This window comes from Microtus ochrogaster, chromosome 7 (assembly GCF_000317375.1).
Source record: "Microtus ochrogaster isolate Prairie Vole_2 chromosome 7, MicOch1.0, whole genome shotgun sequence".
NCBI classification, from domain to species: domain Eukaryota; kingdom Metazoa; phylum Chordata; class Mammalia; order Rodentia; family Cricetidae; genus Microtus; species Microtus ochrogaster.
In genome coordinates, this window is record NC_022014.1 from 62,499,393 (window position 1) to 62,518,743 (window position 19,351).

The 19,351-nt window shown below is 35.9% G+C and overlaps 1 protein-coding gene across 1 annotated transcript in view; it reads right to left on the reverse strand.

Moving 5' to 3' along the window:
• Positions 1 to 19,351, reverse strand: part of Med13 (mediator complex subunit 13) — an 88,388-nt gene that overhangs the window by 50,982 nt on the left and 18,055 nt on the right. Inside the window, exons 3-8 of the mRNA XM_013347545.2 lie at positions 11,795 to 11,940; positions 10,887 to 11,084; positions 9,088 to 9,282; positions 8,191 to 8,353; positions 7,575 to 7,685; positions 1,418 to 2,101 (exon numbers count right to left, since the gene is read on the reverse strand). Of these exons, the coding sequence (XP_013202999.1) occupies positions 1,418 to 2,101; positions 7,575 to 7,685; positions 8,191 to 8,353; positions 9,088 to 9,282; positions 10,887 to 11,084; positions 11,795 to 11,940 (1,497 nt within the window). The remainder of the gene's footprint in view (positions 1 to 1,417; positions 2,102 to 7,574; positions 7,686 to 8,190; positions 8,354 to 9,087; positions 9,283 to 10,886; positions 11,085 to 11,794; positions 11,941 to 19,351) is intronic.

The following is a 19,351-nucleotide window of genomic DNA, read 5'->3' on the forward strand; positions in this document are numbered from 1 at the left end:
AGAATGAGAGAGAGAGAGAATGAGAGAGAGAGAGAGAATGAGAGAGAGAGAGAGAATGAGAGAGAGAGAATGAGAGCGAGAGAGAATGAGAGAGAATGAGAGAGAGAGAATGAGAATATAATAGAGGGTTAGGGAGATAGCCAATGAAGAACACTAGCTGCTCTTCCAAAGAACTGGGGTTCAAGTCCCAGCACCCACATCACATGGCAGTTCACAATTGTCGATAACTTCAGTCCCAAGGAATGCAACATCCTAGTCTGTGTTCTAAGATCATCAGGTACACACATGGGGCACAGACATACATGCGGACAAAGCAACAATACACATAAAAATAAATTTAACAAAGGAATATGAAGGTGTTTTGGTGGTTGAGTCATACCAGTGAAAAAATTACACATTAAAATTGTTGGATAGGCTAGGAACATAATCCAAGCAATATAAAAAGTGAAGAAAGTCCCAAAAGAAAGCCAGCTATATTCTGCCCAAAATATGCCATATATAAAGTGAACAAAAAGACAAACTAGATGTAGAAAGATATCTATAGTGCATTTTATAGTACATGGTTAGTACCAAAAATATGGAAAAAATAAAAAAGGAAAGAAAGGAGACCCTTAAAATTTAGAAAGGTTATTCACAGAGGAACAGTAACTATTCAATGAACATTTTAAATGTTTAATCTGACCAGAAATCTACAAACATGTGTTTAGATAAAGCCTTGCCATTCTTCATGTAGTCAAAATAGTCTTATATTGCCAAGGAGATAAAAATGAAAATCAACATGGTTTTCATGGTCTATTGGCTCCTAATGGTATAAACTGTAGGCCAGCTGTTTGAAGAACAATCTGTCTGGCTCTAACCTTTTCATTGAAAATGGAATCATCTGAAGGTCTGGCAATTCCTCTTCAGATATGTTTACTAAAGAAATCTGTAAACAAGGAAGTATGCACCCACCTCCCCAATTTGTGCTACCTACTCTACTGCTATAAAAAAGACAAGATGATGTCTATCTAAAAGAGAGGAGACAAACTACAGCATATCCACAAATAACACACGATCACAAAGCAATGATATGAATTAACTAAACCATAAGGCATGCATAGACACAGGAAGTGCCAAGCTCAGGAGAGTGGAAGGAGTAACAGAGAGCAGATGAATCTAGTCACAGGCAAAATCCTTTAGCTGGGTGAGATACTGAAGCTTTTACACATTACTTTCTCCAGATATTTGTGGCTAAACGGTTTCATAATAGAGAGCTTCCTTCAGAGATAAACATACTAAAGAAATTATTCAAATTTAGTACTCAGAATATCTATTTTAATAAATCTTAACCCTGTAAAATCGTAGAGTCATAGCATTAAGAAGTTACAGCACCTTTTACTCTTAACTTATAGTAGTGACTATTGAAAAATATACATACTCTGTAACTGATGTTACACTTTCCTGTCCAAAAGGTCCAACTGGATCATCCTTGAATTTATCATTTGGAAGCGGAGGTGGTAAAAACTCTACATCTTTTTTCTTTGGGACTTTGTAATACTTCCAGGCTACATTAGCTTCATCTTCTTCCAAGTTTACTGCTGTACCAACATACACAGTAGGTTCTACAGCTTCCTGAAATGGAGGTGGAAAAGACTGGGACAAACTGTCTATTCTATCTTCCATTGGTTTGGTAGGAACCAAGGGATCCGGTGTTGGCATTTGATAAAAATGTTGACTCTGGGGAGTTGAAGGTGTTTTAGTCACTCCTTCATCAACCACATCACACGGATGAGGACTAAGTGGGGGAGGCTGAGGAGAATTTGCCAGTTCAGTCCCATGCATCTGCGGGGTCTTTGCTATGTCATTAGTACGGATGTTTGAGAATCTCACTTGACTGTCTGCAGCAGAAACCACAAGTCTTTGGCTGGCTGAGTCTGTGTCCATGCCAATAGCATCACTAATAGATACACGATGGTGAAAAGGAGTCAAGGGGCGTTTTTGTGGCTTTTCACTCTTTTCTTGCTTCTCATTGGTCTTGTGCTTAGGAAGTACTTGTTGTTGCTGCCCTAAAGATGGTGCCTGTCCTTGTTGCCCAGTATTTCTTGTTTTGAGACTTTTATGCCTGAAAAGTTAAAAGATAGGTTTAGTTATTTACTTAAAAGTACAACTATTATACAAAGTATGCAAAGACTGTGAAATACTTGAGATCATGTTTTTCACAGACAATTCTAATAGAATGATTTGAATTTAAGAAACTTGTTCAATGATTTAACGCATAAAAACATACAGAACATAAAAGCTAATTTGCCGGATTGGAGAAATGACATGGTGGTTAAGAGCACTGACTCTTGCAGAAGCCTCGGGTTCAATTCACAACACCTACATGGTGGCTCACAACCATATTTATCTCCAGTTCCAAGGAATTCAATGCTTTTTTCCTAGCCTCCACTGACAACAGGCACATATAGATGAGACACATCCGTATATGTAATCAAAGCACTCGTGTACATAAAATACAACTTCTAAAAAATTTTTTAAGTCAACTCACTTATATTCACTTAATAGCTCTCTGATCAAATAACTAATTATTAGTCTATATCATTTTATTATCTTAGCATCTCAATAAACACAAAAATCTAGTTAAAATAAAAAGTATAAAGTTTGCAATTTCTTCATTTGTAAATATACCTGGTATTTTAGAGTCAGTAATTGTCAAGAATGGCTTGCCCAAAACTTAGCCATTACCTATAATACAGCAGTAACAGATTAGACTAGAAAGGGCTAGAACTGACTTGACAGATGGATCTACTTATGTTCTCTCAAGATTTGGATACAGAAGGAAGGGATCACTAGATTAGGAAGAAAAAAGAAATGCTTAAAATAACCTTTTCTTTACACATGTAACAGTTCTGAACTGAAAACAAAGGGCTCGGGTTCAAATCACAGCAGCCATTGGTGGTTCCCAACCAGTTTAACTCTAGTTCCAAACAATCTAATGTCTTTTACTGATCTCTACCGGGACCAGGCACACATACAGTGCACAGGCAAAACACTCAGGCACATAAAAACCCATCTTTTAAAAAATTTTAAGTCCTGGACTTAAAATATCCCTTAAAATCTAGTAATTTTGTTGGATCTAATATCTCTTTCAAAATGAGGCTTCCAATTTCACAATACTGACATACACTATTTTTTTATTCTATTTCTTTTTATACTAAGAAATTATCTCGCACGGCAATTGAGTATGGAATCTTAAATTCAATATTCATGAAGTTTTAATTCTGGGGACCCTATTTGTTAGTTAAATCAGAGATACCCAGAAAGAACAAAACAACAGTAGCACAGGTCTGTGAGAGCCTGCCCACCTAAGTCAACACTGGAGATCCACACATGCTGCTTCATCTCCACATGTTCACTGCTGCATGTGCATGCCCAACCCAATACACAAATGTAACAAATCATAATTCTAAAAAACTGACAAGTATTTTTTTCAAAGAAATTTCTTTTCTTTTCCCATTGATTTTTTTTTTTTTTTTTTTTTTTTTGTTTCTCTGTGTATCTTTGGCTGTCCTGGAACTTTCTAGTCCAGGCTGGCCTTGAACTCACAGAGATCCACCTGCCTCTGCCTCCCAAGTGCTGAGATTAAAGGCATGAGCCACCATGGCTGGTTCAAAGAAATTTCTGATAAAGGAACATTCTACAACATTCATTCCTACAGAGTCTGGGACATCACAGGAAAAAACATGACCTATAACCAAAGGATAGAAAGAAACCAAATCCCCATTACCCAAACAAATGCCAAAATCAAAAACAGTATATGAAAATCATACACCAATATTCTTCATTAACAGGAGCAAATTAACAAATTAGCAACAATTCAACAGTATTCATTAAATTAAGAGAGTAAGTGAGAAAACAAAAGAACAATACTAACTCCAATCATTACTACTAATACTTAACTAAAAATGTATCTAATACAAGGGAAGAAAAGAAATCAAAGATCTCAAAAGAAGAAAACTATATTTGCAATTTATAGTTAGGAACTTCAGTGCAAAGGTCAAAGTATCAATCTGTAGTCAAACAAACTGTTTTGGGGGAAGATGGGGGCTCTCTCTCTATGCAATACTGGCTGTCCTGAAACTGTCTATAAGCTAGCAAGCTAGCCTCTATCTTCTGAGTACTGGGATTAAAAGCATGGGCCACTCCAACTGGCTACACTTAAACATTCTTAGAAGACAGATAACCAGACCCTGTATCTCTTCTGGTGTGACATACTACAAAGCAATTTTCTATGAAGCACTCATGCTAAAAATGCTGAATATAATTAAAGCTCTAAAATAAGTTTCTACTACAATGATAAAAATGCCCTGTATATGGCTCTTAAGAATTTGACCAAGATGCTAGAGAGAGGGCTCAGCAGTTAAAAATACTGGTTACTCTTCTAGAGGACGGGTTCAATTCCTAGCACCTACATGGCAGCTCACAGCTGTAACTCCAGTTCCAGGGTTTCTAACACCCTCACGTGGACATACGTGCACATAAAATAAAAATAAATTTTAAAAAAGTTGAAATCTGAAATATGACATTGCTTTCTTAAGTAGCAATTCGGTGAATAAACACTGCACTAGACTACAGCCTGGGAACAAGTACACTACTAATCCACCCTACCAATACAAACACTCAATCAAAACAATTTTATCCCCCAACAAAATAAATAATTCTGAAGATAGTTTTCAGATCAATGCATGCACTAGAAAAATGTAAAAATATGAATGCCTTAAATTTATGAATATGAAACTGAGTAAACTTGATACTCATTTTCACGTCTCAAGAGTTTAAAAAGTTCTTTTGCTCACATTACCCACCCAGTCTTCTTTCTGCCTAGCATTCACTCTTAAATTGAAAAAGAGACATGAATAATTTTTTTGTAAGGAAATTACTGCATCACTTCCAGGGTATAGGCTTTAGCAAGAGGTTTGCTCACTCATGTATTCTGAGTCTATGAAAGCTCTTGTCACAGACTAAATATTGAAAAAAATATGTAACAATCTATCACCACAAGAAACACAAAGCAAAAAGTTCCAGAAGTAACTATGTCTATCTAATCTAGAAAAAAATATGGTACCACCATTCAGTAGAATATTTAATAATAATTAAGTTTTTAAAGCAATGAGGTAGACCTACAAATAGCTAATACATGAACATTTGATGTCAAAAAAGAAAAGGAAATGAAGCAGTCGAAAGATCAAATACTATGTATACTTTGGGAAAAAACTACATATACCCAGAATTACAGAAAAATAAATGGAAAAGCCACATTTATTAATTAAATATATCAATATATCTGTAAATGTTGGAAGAATTGTCTTAAAATATGAAAGAAAGTAACTTTCTAAAAGCAAACTTTTGGATTAAGGCCAAGAATTTAAATGCTAACAATATGTATTTCTTAGTGTATTCTCCTAAAATCACTTTACATAATGTAATTGAAATTCATTATGTCAAGAGGACTAAAAACAAAAGTACATGTTAGAAACAAACAAACAAACAAACAGATTTGCCTAATAAAAATCTTAACATAGGGTCAAAAAAAAAAACATTCTCTAAGGGACTAGACAGTAAGCATTGCATAGTCACAGACACAGTACATTTCAGACAATGATGGACCACATATCCATCAGTGGTCCCAGAATATACACTGCTTAATGACAGTACAGCTGCCTTGGGTTCTGCTTTATGATCTTCAAAATAAAATAGCTTAAGGATCCGGAATTTCCCAAAATATATGCCCACATAAAGTGATACATGATCATTCGATTCTGCCACTGCAGAGTGAAAGCACCACAGACAATATAAAAATGAGATGTGGGTGTGTTCCAATCAATTTTTATTTGTATATATACACTAAAATTTGATTTTCACATAACTTTCATGTATCACAAAATATTCTTCTTTAATTTTTCAAACTCTTTAAAATGTAAAAAATGAGGGAGCTAGAGCAATAACTCAGTGGGTAAGAGCATGTGTTGCTCTTCCAGAAGATCTGAGATTAATATCCAGCACAAACATAGCAGCTCATACCTGGAGATCCTACATCCCCTTCAGACCTTCAGGGCACTGCATACACACTGTTCTCATACATACAGACAAAATACCCAGACATATATTAACAAAATACTTAAAAATGTTTTTAACATAAATATCATTTCAAACTCATAGGCCATACAACAAAACAGGGAGTGGACTACATTTAACACACTGAATTTAGGTTGCCAACCCCTGTTCTTAAATTATGTTCAGGAGCATGTGTATTTAATAGTTTAATCTGTTAAATATTAATTAAAATGTCCTTCTACTTAGTCTAAACTATCTAGAGAGGCAAATTTCAACAATGTTGCTTTTCAAAAAGTAGATGGTTCAGACCAAAAAATCTAAATAGAAACATTAAATCTACATAAAAAACATACTACAACACTGGAGAGTCTGTCAATATATTCAAGTAAACACAGTTAATATGCAAAAAGCAAAAGCAAAATGAAAAATAACAACTCTAGCCACAACCTGCAGGGATTCCATTCCTTCAGATCATTTTTATGGGAAAACAGAGGTAGGTACATATTCAATCACAAATCAACGTTACAGATGTCAAGCATCTGTAAAAGCATCTACCTTTAATCTGCAGAAAGTAATAAACTTGACAAAAATGTCATAAAGCTAAATAAACAAATCTCAACAAAAGCCCTTAATATATAAAATGAATACAACTGCTCAATGAACCCCAAGCTAATCCATTCTGCTACAAATCTTTCAACAATGCAACTCAATAGAAAGCTGGTATTTTGATCATGCCTCCTGTAAAATCATTACTTCATAATCTTATTTCAGTAACTCGCCAACAGTTACCAAGGATAAAAACTTGCTATACAAAACTCAACACTGCAATTTTAAAAATTATGAAAACCATCTCTGCTATAAACACACCTGGGAAAATTTCTCAGGCATATTACAATTAAGAAATGTGTTCCTCCAGAGATGTGTGAACCAAGTATGGTGATGTATGACTGTAATTCGAGCATTTAGAATGCTGAGGCAAGACAATCTCAAATTCAAAGCCAGCCTGGGAAGCACAGTTAGAGAGCCTCAAAACAAGCGCCAAAAGTGTGCCTATAGCTGCTATCAAGGTTTGGAGAGATGGTTCAGCAGTAAAGCACACTGGTTGCTCTTCCAGAAGGCCTGGGTTCAATTCCCAGAACCACATGGCAACTCACAACTGTCTAACTTCAGTTTCAGGGAATCTGACACCTTCATACCACTGTACATAAAATAAATTAAACCAGCCTGGTCTACAGAGCTAGTTCCAGGACAGGCTCCAAAGCTACAGAGAAACCCTGTCTCAAAAAACCATAAATAAATAAATAGATAGATAGATAGTTAATTAATTAATTAAAAAATTATCGTCTATCTTTTCTCACATTTCTTTTTTGGGAAAAAAATCCTAACATACCATATTTCCAAAGATAGCTCAAACAAAGCATTAGCATCTTAATTATAATATATACATAAATGTAAGCATCACCAACTGGAAATAAACTTACCTCAAACAACTGCAGGTTGTTCTTTGTGTGGCTTCAACAAAGTCCCAGCATGCTATTTTATCAGCTGACTCTTCTTCACATAGGCCACTGGATGTAGCAGAATACTTCCTCCTAAAGTCAATTATAAATTCCTTAAATATATAAAATTTCTATTAGAGTATAATTAATATTTATATTTTTGCCTTTTGTTTTCTTGTTTTTTTGGAAACAAGGGTTCTCTGTGTAGTTTTTGGAGTCTGTTCAGGAACTCACTCTTGTGGACAGACAGGCCTCAAATTCACAGAGATCTGCCTGCCTCTGCCTCCCAAACGCTGGGATCAAAGGTGTGCGCCACTACTGCCCAGCTCTAATCTTCAATTTTTTTAAATTAATTTTTCACAATTTTTATTTCATACTTGTACTTAACCAACAGGCAAGTTTTAAATCTCAAAATAAAAGATACAACTGGACATGGTAGCACAGGCCTCTAATCTCAGCACATGGGAGGCAAAGGCAGCTGGAGCTCTGTGAGTTTAAGACCTGCCTGGTCTACAAACCAAGTTCCAGACTAGTGAAGAATACACAATGAGATCTTGACCAAAAACAATAAACAAATAAATTAAATAAAAATACATACTTGTTCTGTAATCTGTTCATGTTGCATTCTTGCCAGACTCTATCTACCACGTGATTTGCTAATTTTCTGGGTATTTTCCCTCCATGATGGCTAGTACTGTCAGTGTTGAAGCCATCAGATACTGAAGAAAGTTTGACCCACTTCTGGGCAGACTGAGGATCAACTGGAAACAAACAAAGAAGAGGAGGCTATAGAAAGGTGAAAACATTGAAAAGTAACATGGGAATTTTTATTAATTTGTTGTATGGTTTGCTCTTTTCTCTATTTGGTAATAAGTCTAGTGACATTCTGGGGTCAAAAAATTTTATTTAAATGCAGAAGAGTAAAAATTTGGAGTACGGGATATAAACTGGATGGTAGCATGCTAATGTTGACTTGAAGGATTAAAAACAGAGGTTCCAGGTTCAGCTCAGCACAAGGTTCTGGGCTTAATTCCCAGCAACACAAGCAATCACACACACACATACACGTGTTATGTATGTGTATGAGTTATCTTAATTTTGAAAGTGCAATGAATATGTAGGAATAAGAAATTAATTTGCCAGTCGGTGGTGCCGCATGTCTTTAATCCCTGCACTCAGGAGGCAGAGACAGGTGGATCTCTGTAAATTCGAGGCCAGCTTGGCCTACAGAGCGAGTTCCAGGACAGATTCAAAAAATTAAGTCTACAGCTTTCTTAAGAGGGTCAGAAGAAAAGACTAATTTATAATCAATGTATACATACACAGAGGATAAAAGCAAAAGTTTTAAGTGTGAATTTAGATTAATATGTTCTTTGCATTATGGTTGCAATTTTCCAGTAAATTTTAAACAATTTCAAGATAAAAACTGTGTAAGTCAGATGTACTCAAATGAATAGATTTGTAACCAGAGCTGATAAGGCAGTTAGTATAATACCTGCTTGAACTTCCTCAGGAGATGTGGGTGGGGTAAGAGTAACTGAAGACATAGCAGGATCTCTTGTGGAAGCAGGCACTTGATGGATACCCAAGCAAGAAGCTGAACAGTGAGAGGATCCCACAGAGCTAGGAGCAGGAATGTCTGATTGAGGGACTAAAACAAAGCAAGCTGGGTAGATCATTCGGACACCCGCTAAGAACAGAAAGGACAAAACAAAACAAAATCAGCTGCCAATTTCTCAGTAACAGAATTATTTTCACTGAAAAGCACTGTAGTAAAAGATAAGTCTAATAAGATAGCATCACATTTATATAAATAAAGATATCTTACCAATGTGTTTGAGTATATGGAGGGCAGAGAATAAACTCAGACATCAGTCTTCACTTTTTACCTAGTTTGAGACAAGGTCTCAGGGCTGCTGTCTAACTAGCCTGTGAGCTTCCAGGTCTACTCCTATCACAACTTTCCATCTTACCATAGGAGGGCTGCGATTACAGGAAAACACAATACTGTACTTCATGGAGGTTTTGGAATCAAAACTCATATCCTTACACTTGTACAACAAGTACTTTAAGCCAATAAACCATAGATTTTTCTATCTATAAATACATTTGTTTGTTTTTTTAATATTTTTATACAGCTGACCAGTGTGCATTACATTATAAATTTTAATCTATAAATTTAATGAAGGCAATCAGGAAACTTGGATCACTTTGCTTTCTTGTCTATTTTAAAAATCTAATAAACATTTGTATTCTGTTTCTGCCATAACTATTCCAATAACAAACAATGTATTTACTGAAATGAAGTAATGAGAATAGCTTCGATTTTTTTTAAAAAGCCAGGCATGTATCTGTATTCCTAGGACTCGGGAAGTTGAGCAGGAGAGTCTTGAGTCCAGGACCAGCCTGGGTTACAAGAAAGAGTCTCAAATTCAAGATAGATAGATAGATAGATAGATAGAGATAGATAGATAGATAGATAGATAGATAGATAGATAGATAGATAGATACAGACAGATCCAGACCTCCCATGTGTTAATCCTTACATGTGATATTACTATTAGATTCCATTAACTACAGTAAAAACTAGTCCCTATTATCTGCTCACGCCTACCATCAGGCTTAACTATATGCCGCATCTGAAGAGAGTTAAATATGCTAGGAGAGATTGGTTCGGTATTCTTTAACATCTTATTTCTGCTATGTGATTAATATGATCAGAAACAGATCCCCTTGCTAACCTGTATCCTTGAATGTTTAGACATAGAGATTTAAGTAGAACACAGCAAAACCAGAAAGTACTTACGGATATTTTCTGTTACTGAAGGAGAAAGTTTTACTAATATTCAAGCACTATACATAATACAGGCTGTCAATCCTTCCAGCCTCCAAATATTAACGCCTTTCCTCTTGCCCTCTTCTTGAGCACGTAGACAACAGAGTATGTTCCTCTATCACTATAACTCTGGCGCTACCGTGTAACTAGCCTTGTCCAATTATATGTGAGCAAACACATCCCAGGAGAAGCTTTAAATACATTTATATGGTTAGGCTTGGTCCCTATTATTCCTTTATTTTCATAAGAACATGGTGTCCCAGATACTGGGTACTCTTTAACCTAGATCATACAATGAGAAGACACATAAAGCCATCACAGCCAAGCTGTAGCCCTTACGAAATGTTCAAGAAATAAAATGTTTGGTGTTGGATGCCAATGGGGTTGTCTGTTATTAAAATCTAACTAAAACATGCAAGATTTATTATTTTCCTTCAGACTAATATCAGAATCCATACCAACAAGAACTTCTACTGCAGCCAAAGAATCATCTTCCCAATCCATATCTTCCTGCTTCTCTTCAGACATCTCCTTCAAACCACATGAAATAGGATAGAACTGTTTCCATTCACCAATTAATTTTTTTGTAGCTGAATCAGACATCTTGAATGCCTGTCCCGTGAGAGTGCCATTTAGTCCAAATGGACTTAAGATAACTAGAAACCAAAGCAGATTTCAAGTAAGTAAAGACTGTTACAGCCAATAAAAACCCTAATAAGCAGTGTTGCAATGATGTAAGTCGAAAAGGATACAAAAAGGAAATCCACAAATCCACTGTGATTACACCAAGAAAGTCAATTTGTTACACTTTATTATTTTCAATATAAAAACAATGCTAAGATTTTGAAAACTGTTTAAAATATGCTTACCCCCAAATCAGAAAACAATACATTTCAAAATGAACTGGAAATATGTGTGTGTCATACACTTTATTCTGACTCTCATTAACAAAACGGGGGCAACCTGAATAAAATGTGGATAAATAAGTCTAAATATTTATGAAGTACTGACACAAAAATTTAGAAAAACCCACACAATACATTTAAAATAGTAGATACTTTCAGGACTTAAAAAGCAATTAGCAACGTTATAAAACAACTTCACTTGAGTTCAACAATTCATGGTATAAATGAAATCAAAAGTTCCCCTGGGTAGCTATGCTAAACATGGCTTATGCAACACAACCTTGAGATGATTAACACAGAGATAATATAAGATGCTATTAACAGAAAACACAGAAATGTTAATATTCCCATTCATAAAATTTTTTAATTAATTTCACTAATGATACGTATTTTGTTGTCTTACTACTGCAATTGCTAGCATTAAAGTTTTAATTTCCAATACTGAAATGAGAATAATCTACCTTGAAATGGGCTATTAGACTGTTGAGCAAGGGTGACATGCTCTTCACTGAGAAGGTATACAGGTTGATGTTGGTTAATTTCCACACTGGTACAAACATTGCTGTCTCCATGCAAGAAAAAGGTGAAAGAGCAGGACAAGTGTTCACTAATAAAGAAGGAAAAGTTATATTTTAGTGATGATTAATAGCAAAAAATTAAAATAACTTGCTTTGCATTTGATGTTTTAATTATTTTGAGACAGAAATTCACATATTTCAGGCTAGCCTCAAATTCACTACGTAGTCAAGGATGACTCTGAACTTCTGATGATCCTAACTTGACCTCCGGGGTGCTCAAAGTACAAGCATGTGCCACCATGCCATATTTATGGGAACCTGGATCCTGGGAACATACGGTCTCATGCATAATAGCCAAGCACTCTACTAAATGAGCTACATTCCCAACTCAACATGCTCTGCTTTATTAAGAAGCTATACTACAAAAACGCATACTTTAGCTCAGAAATCTTTATCATCTGTAGGGGGGAAAATTATGGATACGAACAAAGATAAAAAGTGTTCTTCACAACACTGTTTATAATGCAAATAGCTTCAGGAAACCAGTTAAGATAAGTTAGGTACACCACATATCCAATTATTAAATAACCACAGAAATAAGTCAAGGAAGTTTAATGCAAAATAAACTACCAATACAATCCCAAAATTTTTTAAAAGAAAAAGTTGGGGAACACATGCACACACACTCCCAGACACACGCACACACAGACACACACACAAAACAACTCTTCATGAAACTACTAAAAGAAAGCAAGTATTATTCCTTCATTCAAGAAGGAACTTTTATGCTAAGCACCATGGCACTGTACCAGGCCATGAACTTAGTTAAATGCTGTAAAGATAGAATGTTACAAGTATGCCTTAACATGAAGAAAATGTACTGTACTGAAAATGAAATTTTAATTCCTGAAAAGAGACGGAACTTGGATCTCATTGCCAAGATTGTTCTGAGCATCCCATAGTGACAGCCATCAACCTACCTTCATCACTTCTCCCATTTCAACACTTCTGGGTCTGATGGTCTTAGATGTCTCTTCTCTCACACACTGGCATCCCCAGTGATTCTTAAACAGACCTGCCTTTGTACCTTCAGTTTTTGTTTTGTTTTGTTTTTTTCTCAAACCCTCTGAAGCCACCTTCTTAGAAGAAATTATTTGAGTAAAGTCTCAAAATAGGCATTTCACTAATTAATCTATACTGCTTCCAAATCCTCTTTCTTGGGGGTGAGAAGGTGTTTTTGCTAAAGGAAGACTCACCATCATGTAAATACATTTTATAGTTTTACTTATTTCTCACAGTTGGCCCAGAATGCAACCTCTAGTGAAAGAATTTGTCTTTGCTCTATACTGCATCTGCAGTAAGTCTCTGACACAAAGTGATATGGCACATTAATACACACTACATACTGTAGGATAAAATCGATATCTGAACTTTTTGATAACTAACCATCAAGTCTATTTTTAAATTTATTCTTTGTATAATGCTCTAAACCACAAATACAAAACTATCTTAAATTTTTCTTTGTTCCATCATTCCCTGCTTCTACCAATTCCTGATTTCTAACTCTCAATAATATTTGTGATTTATAGATCCACATGTCTTTTAGGGGTGTTTTTATTATCAAGTAATAAAATACTTTTTTATTCATTATGTTTTACTATGTATCCCAGAGTCACCTAGAATTTGCAATGTAACCAAGAACAGCTCAAATTCTGAAACATTTTGCCATCCTTGGCCTCCTTGCAGGAGTGCAGCCACCACATTCAAGTCTAAGTCTTTTAAGGTCTGAGAAGAATCTCCTACATTGCCTCCTTGCCTCACACTGCTAAATGGAATCTTTCTAAAAATTAATTATGATCATATAACTGGAAAGCTTAAAATCATTCACCAGTTCCCCAAAATGTTCGGGGCTAATTTTCAAAAGCATTAACATAGCACTTTAGGCCCTTTAGAATCCGATTTTTGCCAAACTGTGTAAACCATGAAATTTAACCCACCAAAACTGCTTTTATCTGCCACATACTTGTCTCCACATCCTAATCTCTCAAAATTCCTTTAGTTCCCAGCCAATTTATACATACCTTAAAAAGAATTTTAACTTTAATATCAGTGGAAGATTTCATTATTGGCCCCAACTCATCATCCACTTTCCTTTATAAAAACTGTTACTTGGTAACTACAGTAACATTGTGTGTGTGGATACATGTGTGTACAAGTTAGTACATGTGCACTAAGTGTGCAGGCAAGTCAAAGTTAGGTGTTGCTTCAACTGCTCTCTACCTTACTTTTGAGACAGGGTCTCTCACCGACCCTATAGTTCAGAATTTGGTGAGAGTGGATGGCCAGCAAGCCCCAGCAATCTTCCTGTCTCTTTCTCTACAGCACCGGGATTGCAGGCACACATTGTCAAGACTTTATTTATTATGTATACAACATTCTTCCTTCATGTATGCCCGCATGCCAGAAGAGGGCGCCAGATCTCATTAAAGATGGTTATAAGCCACCATGTTGCTGGGAATTGAACTCAGGACCTCTGAAGAGCAGCCAGTGCTCTTAACCACTAAGCCATCTCTCCAGCCCCTGAGCTGGCTTTTTATGAGGTGCAGCAAGCTCTTTTGATGACTTGAGTCATCTTCACAATCCACTGAATAGTAAATCTTCAATGTATATAGTAAACACTTCCAAAAAATATTTGCAAGGATAAGCAATAACTTAAAATAGACATAGGTTCTTTAACTTAAAAAAAAAAAAAAAAAGACAGGTTTGGAGACCTGAATTACGTATCTTTACTTACTGTTCCTCTAAACAGTAACATTCTCTGAAATACTGCTTTCTACTGTGTTCACTTCTAAAAAGGAATATTAAATTAGAAAACAAAATACTTTTCACAGTCAGCCTCAGCAAACTTAGTGACACCATATTTCAAAATAAACTAAAGGGGCATTAAGTGTGCAATCCAGTGCTAAAATAGAAAGTAACGTGTCCGTCCTCAGGACAAAACAACAAGAAAAAAAGCATGAAAATCACTCGCAAATTCCCCAACAACTTATATGAGAATTTTGCTATTTAACCCTTTTATAGTTACATTTTATTTAGTTCATGTGTGGTATGTGCACATGCATACGTGCTCGTCAGGGTCAAGGGACAACTGGGAGCCATCAGTTCTCTTCTTCCACATCAGCCTCTAAGATCAAACTCAAGTTATCAGACTTGGTACCAAGTGCCTTTACCTGTTTACATCTCCCTGGCCCCATTTAAGTTAGAAAAGAAAACTTGGCTTTCTAGTATAAAGTAATAAATTAGACTCCAATGAATCTCTGTGAAAAACTAATATTGTCTATCTGCAATACCCTGTTTACCAGCAGCTCTTAACTCCAGCAATCTATAGCAAGGAAAACCATCCCTCCCACACTGCCAGCAAATGACCTCAATGTACACTGATCATACTGTAATACAGAATGATTTATAAACTAAGTTTGTGTATAATGTTGGGGGAAAACGCTCTAAAATAGGATTCATATTTTTAAGATTCTTATATTGAAACCAATATTCTAGTCACAGAACACTAAAGGACAAAGAATTTTAGAATACCACTTACACACTACTCAGAAGGCCTCTTTCAGAGAGAAATGGTATCTTTTCTAGTATCATCCTATGAAGTGCCTACGGTTAGCATGAAGGAAAATGAACATGTCTATAACTACAATGACAAGCCAAGGAACTTACATTGTTAGTTACTCTGAAGGAAAATAAAGACTAGTGTTCGTTTTCTATTTACCAATATGGCAGAATTCAAAGATCAAACCACAATAATTTTGTTACAGAAATGTTCAGTTATATATTGAAATTAAATAAAAGGGTTCTGTTTGTTTTCCATATTTTTCTGTTGTGTGGACTTTGAGCATGCCATGGTACACTTGTAGAGGTCAGAGGTCAACTTGTGGGTGTTAAGTTTTTTTTCTTTCTATCATGTAGGTTCTGGTTATCAAACTTAGGTCACCATCGGGGGGGGGGGGGCAGACAACAATGATTACTCAAGATCAAAGTTAGCTCCTCTAGAACTAGATGTAGTAAACGGCATATCTCTACAACCCCAATACTTGGGAAAAGAAAACAGAGGAATAAAAAGACACCCTAGGTATACAGCAAGACGTTATCTTAGAAAAGCAAAGAATGAAACTTAGCTCTTTTATTACAAGTTTTTGAGCAGTCTCATTTTGTCTCTCAGACTAGCGCTGAACTAGTCTTGTAGGCTGGCCTCAAAGTTGAGATCTTCTGCTTCCACTTTCAAAGTACCAAGATTACTGGCTAACAGGCGTTTGCCACCATATCCAATTTGCTAGAATGGGTTTAATTAATATAAACACTCATGTAAGTGTGTTTGTGCATGTGTGTACATGCACGTGTGCCCGCATTAGAGTACGTGTGTGCGTGCGTGTGCGTACATGCGTGTGTGTGTTTGTGTGTGTACTACTAGGAAGTAACATACCTGTTTTTTTCACTTGTCTTAAGAAGTTACAGAAAAACAATCTTTTATTTTGCTGGTAGAAAATCTGAGGATCAAAGAGGGTTATATGACTTGGTTTTTTATTATTTTTGAGACAGGGTCTCTCTAAGTAGCCCTGGCTGTCTGGGAACTCACTATGTAGACCAAGCTAGCTTTGAATTCATTGAGATCCGCCTGTCTCTATCTTCTTAGTACTGGCATGAGCCACTACACCAAGATATGGTCTATTTTAAATTCAAAAAATTAGGGCTGGGGATGTAACTCAGTAGAGTAGCAGTAGTATAGTATATGAAACCCTGATCAATCTCCAAGACTGATCAAACGATCTTACTCCCCACAAACATGCATGCACACACGATAAAATTAGTTAAAGGAAGTGCTGACTTAAAAAATAAATAAATAAGACAGTCATTCTATTAAAAATAGGCAGAGTCTGGTATTTTCCCAGAAAGAATATATAAGCAGCCAATAAGAAATCATGTTCACTAAAAGTAGTGATTAATGAAATACAAATCAGAAATAAACTAAGATACCACTTCACACCAACAAACATGATTATTAACAACCAGTAAATAACAAGCATTCTTAAGAATGCAATGAGACCGAAACTCTTATATTGTTGATGAAAATGTAAAACACTACAACCACAACGGAAAATAGCATGGCAATTTTCCAGATAATTAAACTTAAAATTGTCATATGATCCAACAATTTCACTTCTGAGTATGTAACCACAAGAATAAAAAGCATGGACCCAAGGAAATATTTGCACACCAGTGTTTATAATGAGTAGTCAAAAGGTGGAAATGACTCAGATGCCAGTCACTAAGAGGATACACAAATACACTCTACCTACACCATGGATCATTATTTGTCTTTAAAAAAAAAAAAAATCTCCCATACTACAACATGGATAAAATCTGAAAGTATGCCAAATGAAATAAGTGAGACACAAAACAAATGTTATATAATTTATATGAGGTGCCTGGAACACTCACAGAAAACAAAAAAGTTGCTTGTCAGGGACCAAGGTGCGGGAGAAAAGGAGTTACTATTTTATGGGTAAATTTTCAGCCTAGGACGATGAATAAGTTCTAGACTGACAGTAATGACAAATGCAGCACAATGTCAATTTCCTTAATGCTGGGGAAATACTGAAAAACAGCAAAAATTACTAACTTTGTTATGTGTTATAATATTTTAAACTTAGTTATCTTAGAATACTTGTATTCTATAAATTCAACAATTTCGTTTTATTTTTCTAACTTTTTGTTTATTTAATTATAGTTTTTATTGTTGTTTGGTTGGTTGGTTTTGCTTTGCTTTGTTTTTTTGAGGCAGAGTCTCACTCTGTAGGCCTCGCTGTCTTGGAACTCATGTAGACCAGGCTAGCCTCAAACTCACCTCTGCCTCCCAGAGCTAGGAAAGGCGTGTGCTTCTACGCCCAGCTAACAGTTTTTAAATTTATACATTAAGGTTAGCTCATATCACAGGCTCAAGTTAAGACACCATACCAGTAAATGTCCATGTTTGTTTATTATTCATTCATTTACTCACTCATTTATTCATTTATTTATTGATACAGCATCTCATGCAGCACTGGCTTGCCTCAAACCCACTATGTACTCAACCCTAAACTTCTGGTCCTCCTGCCTCCACCTCCCAAATGCAGGAGTGCTACAGATAGAACTTTGTGCTATTAGGCAAACACTCTACCAACTACAGTCCCAACCCTGCTATTAGTAATTTTTGGACATTCTCCAGATCATTTCCACGCTTAGACAACTTTGCAAACCACATTAATCAGCAATATCAGACATCCTTAACAAATCTCCATGAACAAAGGCGCTATACTAAAATACCAAAGAATGTATCTCTTCATCTTCTATGTATTTCTACACACTTAGTGAACACAATACTGAGCACATAGTAAAGAATCCTCCAGACAGATTCAATGCAATGCCCAGCAAAATCCCAGCAAAATTCTTCAAAGACCCCAAAAGAACGGTGCTCAACTTCATTTGGAAAAGCAAAAAACCCAAGATAGCCAAAACAATCTTGTACAATAAAAGAACTCCTGGAGGCATCACAATCCCTGATTTCAAACTCTACTACAGAGCTACAGTACTGAAAACAGCCTGGTATTGGCATAAGAACAGACAAGAGGATCAATGGAACCGAATAGAAGACCCAGATATCAATCCACACATCTTCAAACACCTGATCTTTGATAAAGAAGCAAAAAATATCAAATGGAAAAAAGAAAGCATATTTAACAAGTGGTGCTGGCATAACTGGATATCGACATGTAGAATGAAAATAGACCCATATCTATCACCATGCACAAAACTCAAGTCTAAATGGATCAAAGACTTCAAAATAAAGCCAGCCACACTGAACCTTATAAAAGAGAAAGTGGGAAGGACACTTGGACGCATTGGCACAGGGAAACACTTGCTAAATATAACCCCAGCAGCACAGACACTGAGAGAAACAATAAATGGGACCTCCTGAAACCGAAAAGCTTCTGTAAAACAAAGGACACGGTCAATAAGACAAAACGACAGTCTACAGAATGGGAAAAGATCTTCACTAACCCCACATCAGACAGAGGTCTAAGAAGTCAAGAAATTGGACACCAAAAGATCACATAATCCAATAAAAAAAATGGAGTACAGACCTAAACAGAGAACTCTCAAAAAAGGAATCTAAAATGGCTGAAAGACAATTAAGGAAATGCTCAACATCCTTAGTCATCAGAGAAATGCAAATCAAAACAACTCTGAGATTTCATCTTATACCTGTAAGAATGGCCAAGATCAAAAACACTGATGACAACTTATGCTGGAGAGGTTATGGGGAAAAGGGAACACTTCTGCATTGCTGGTGGGAATGCAAGCTGGTACAACCCCTTCAGATGTCAGTGTGGCGATTTCTCAGAAAGTTAGAAAACAACCTTCCTCAAGACCCAGCAATACCACTTTGGGGTATAT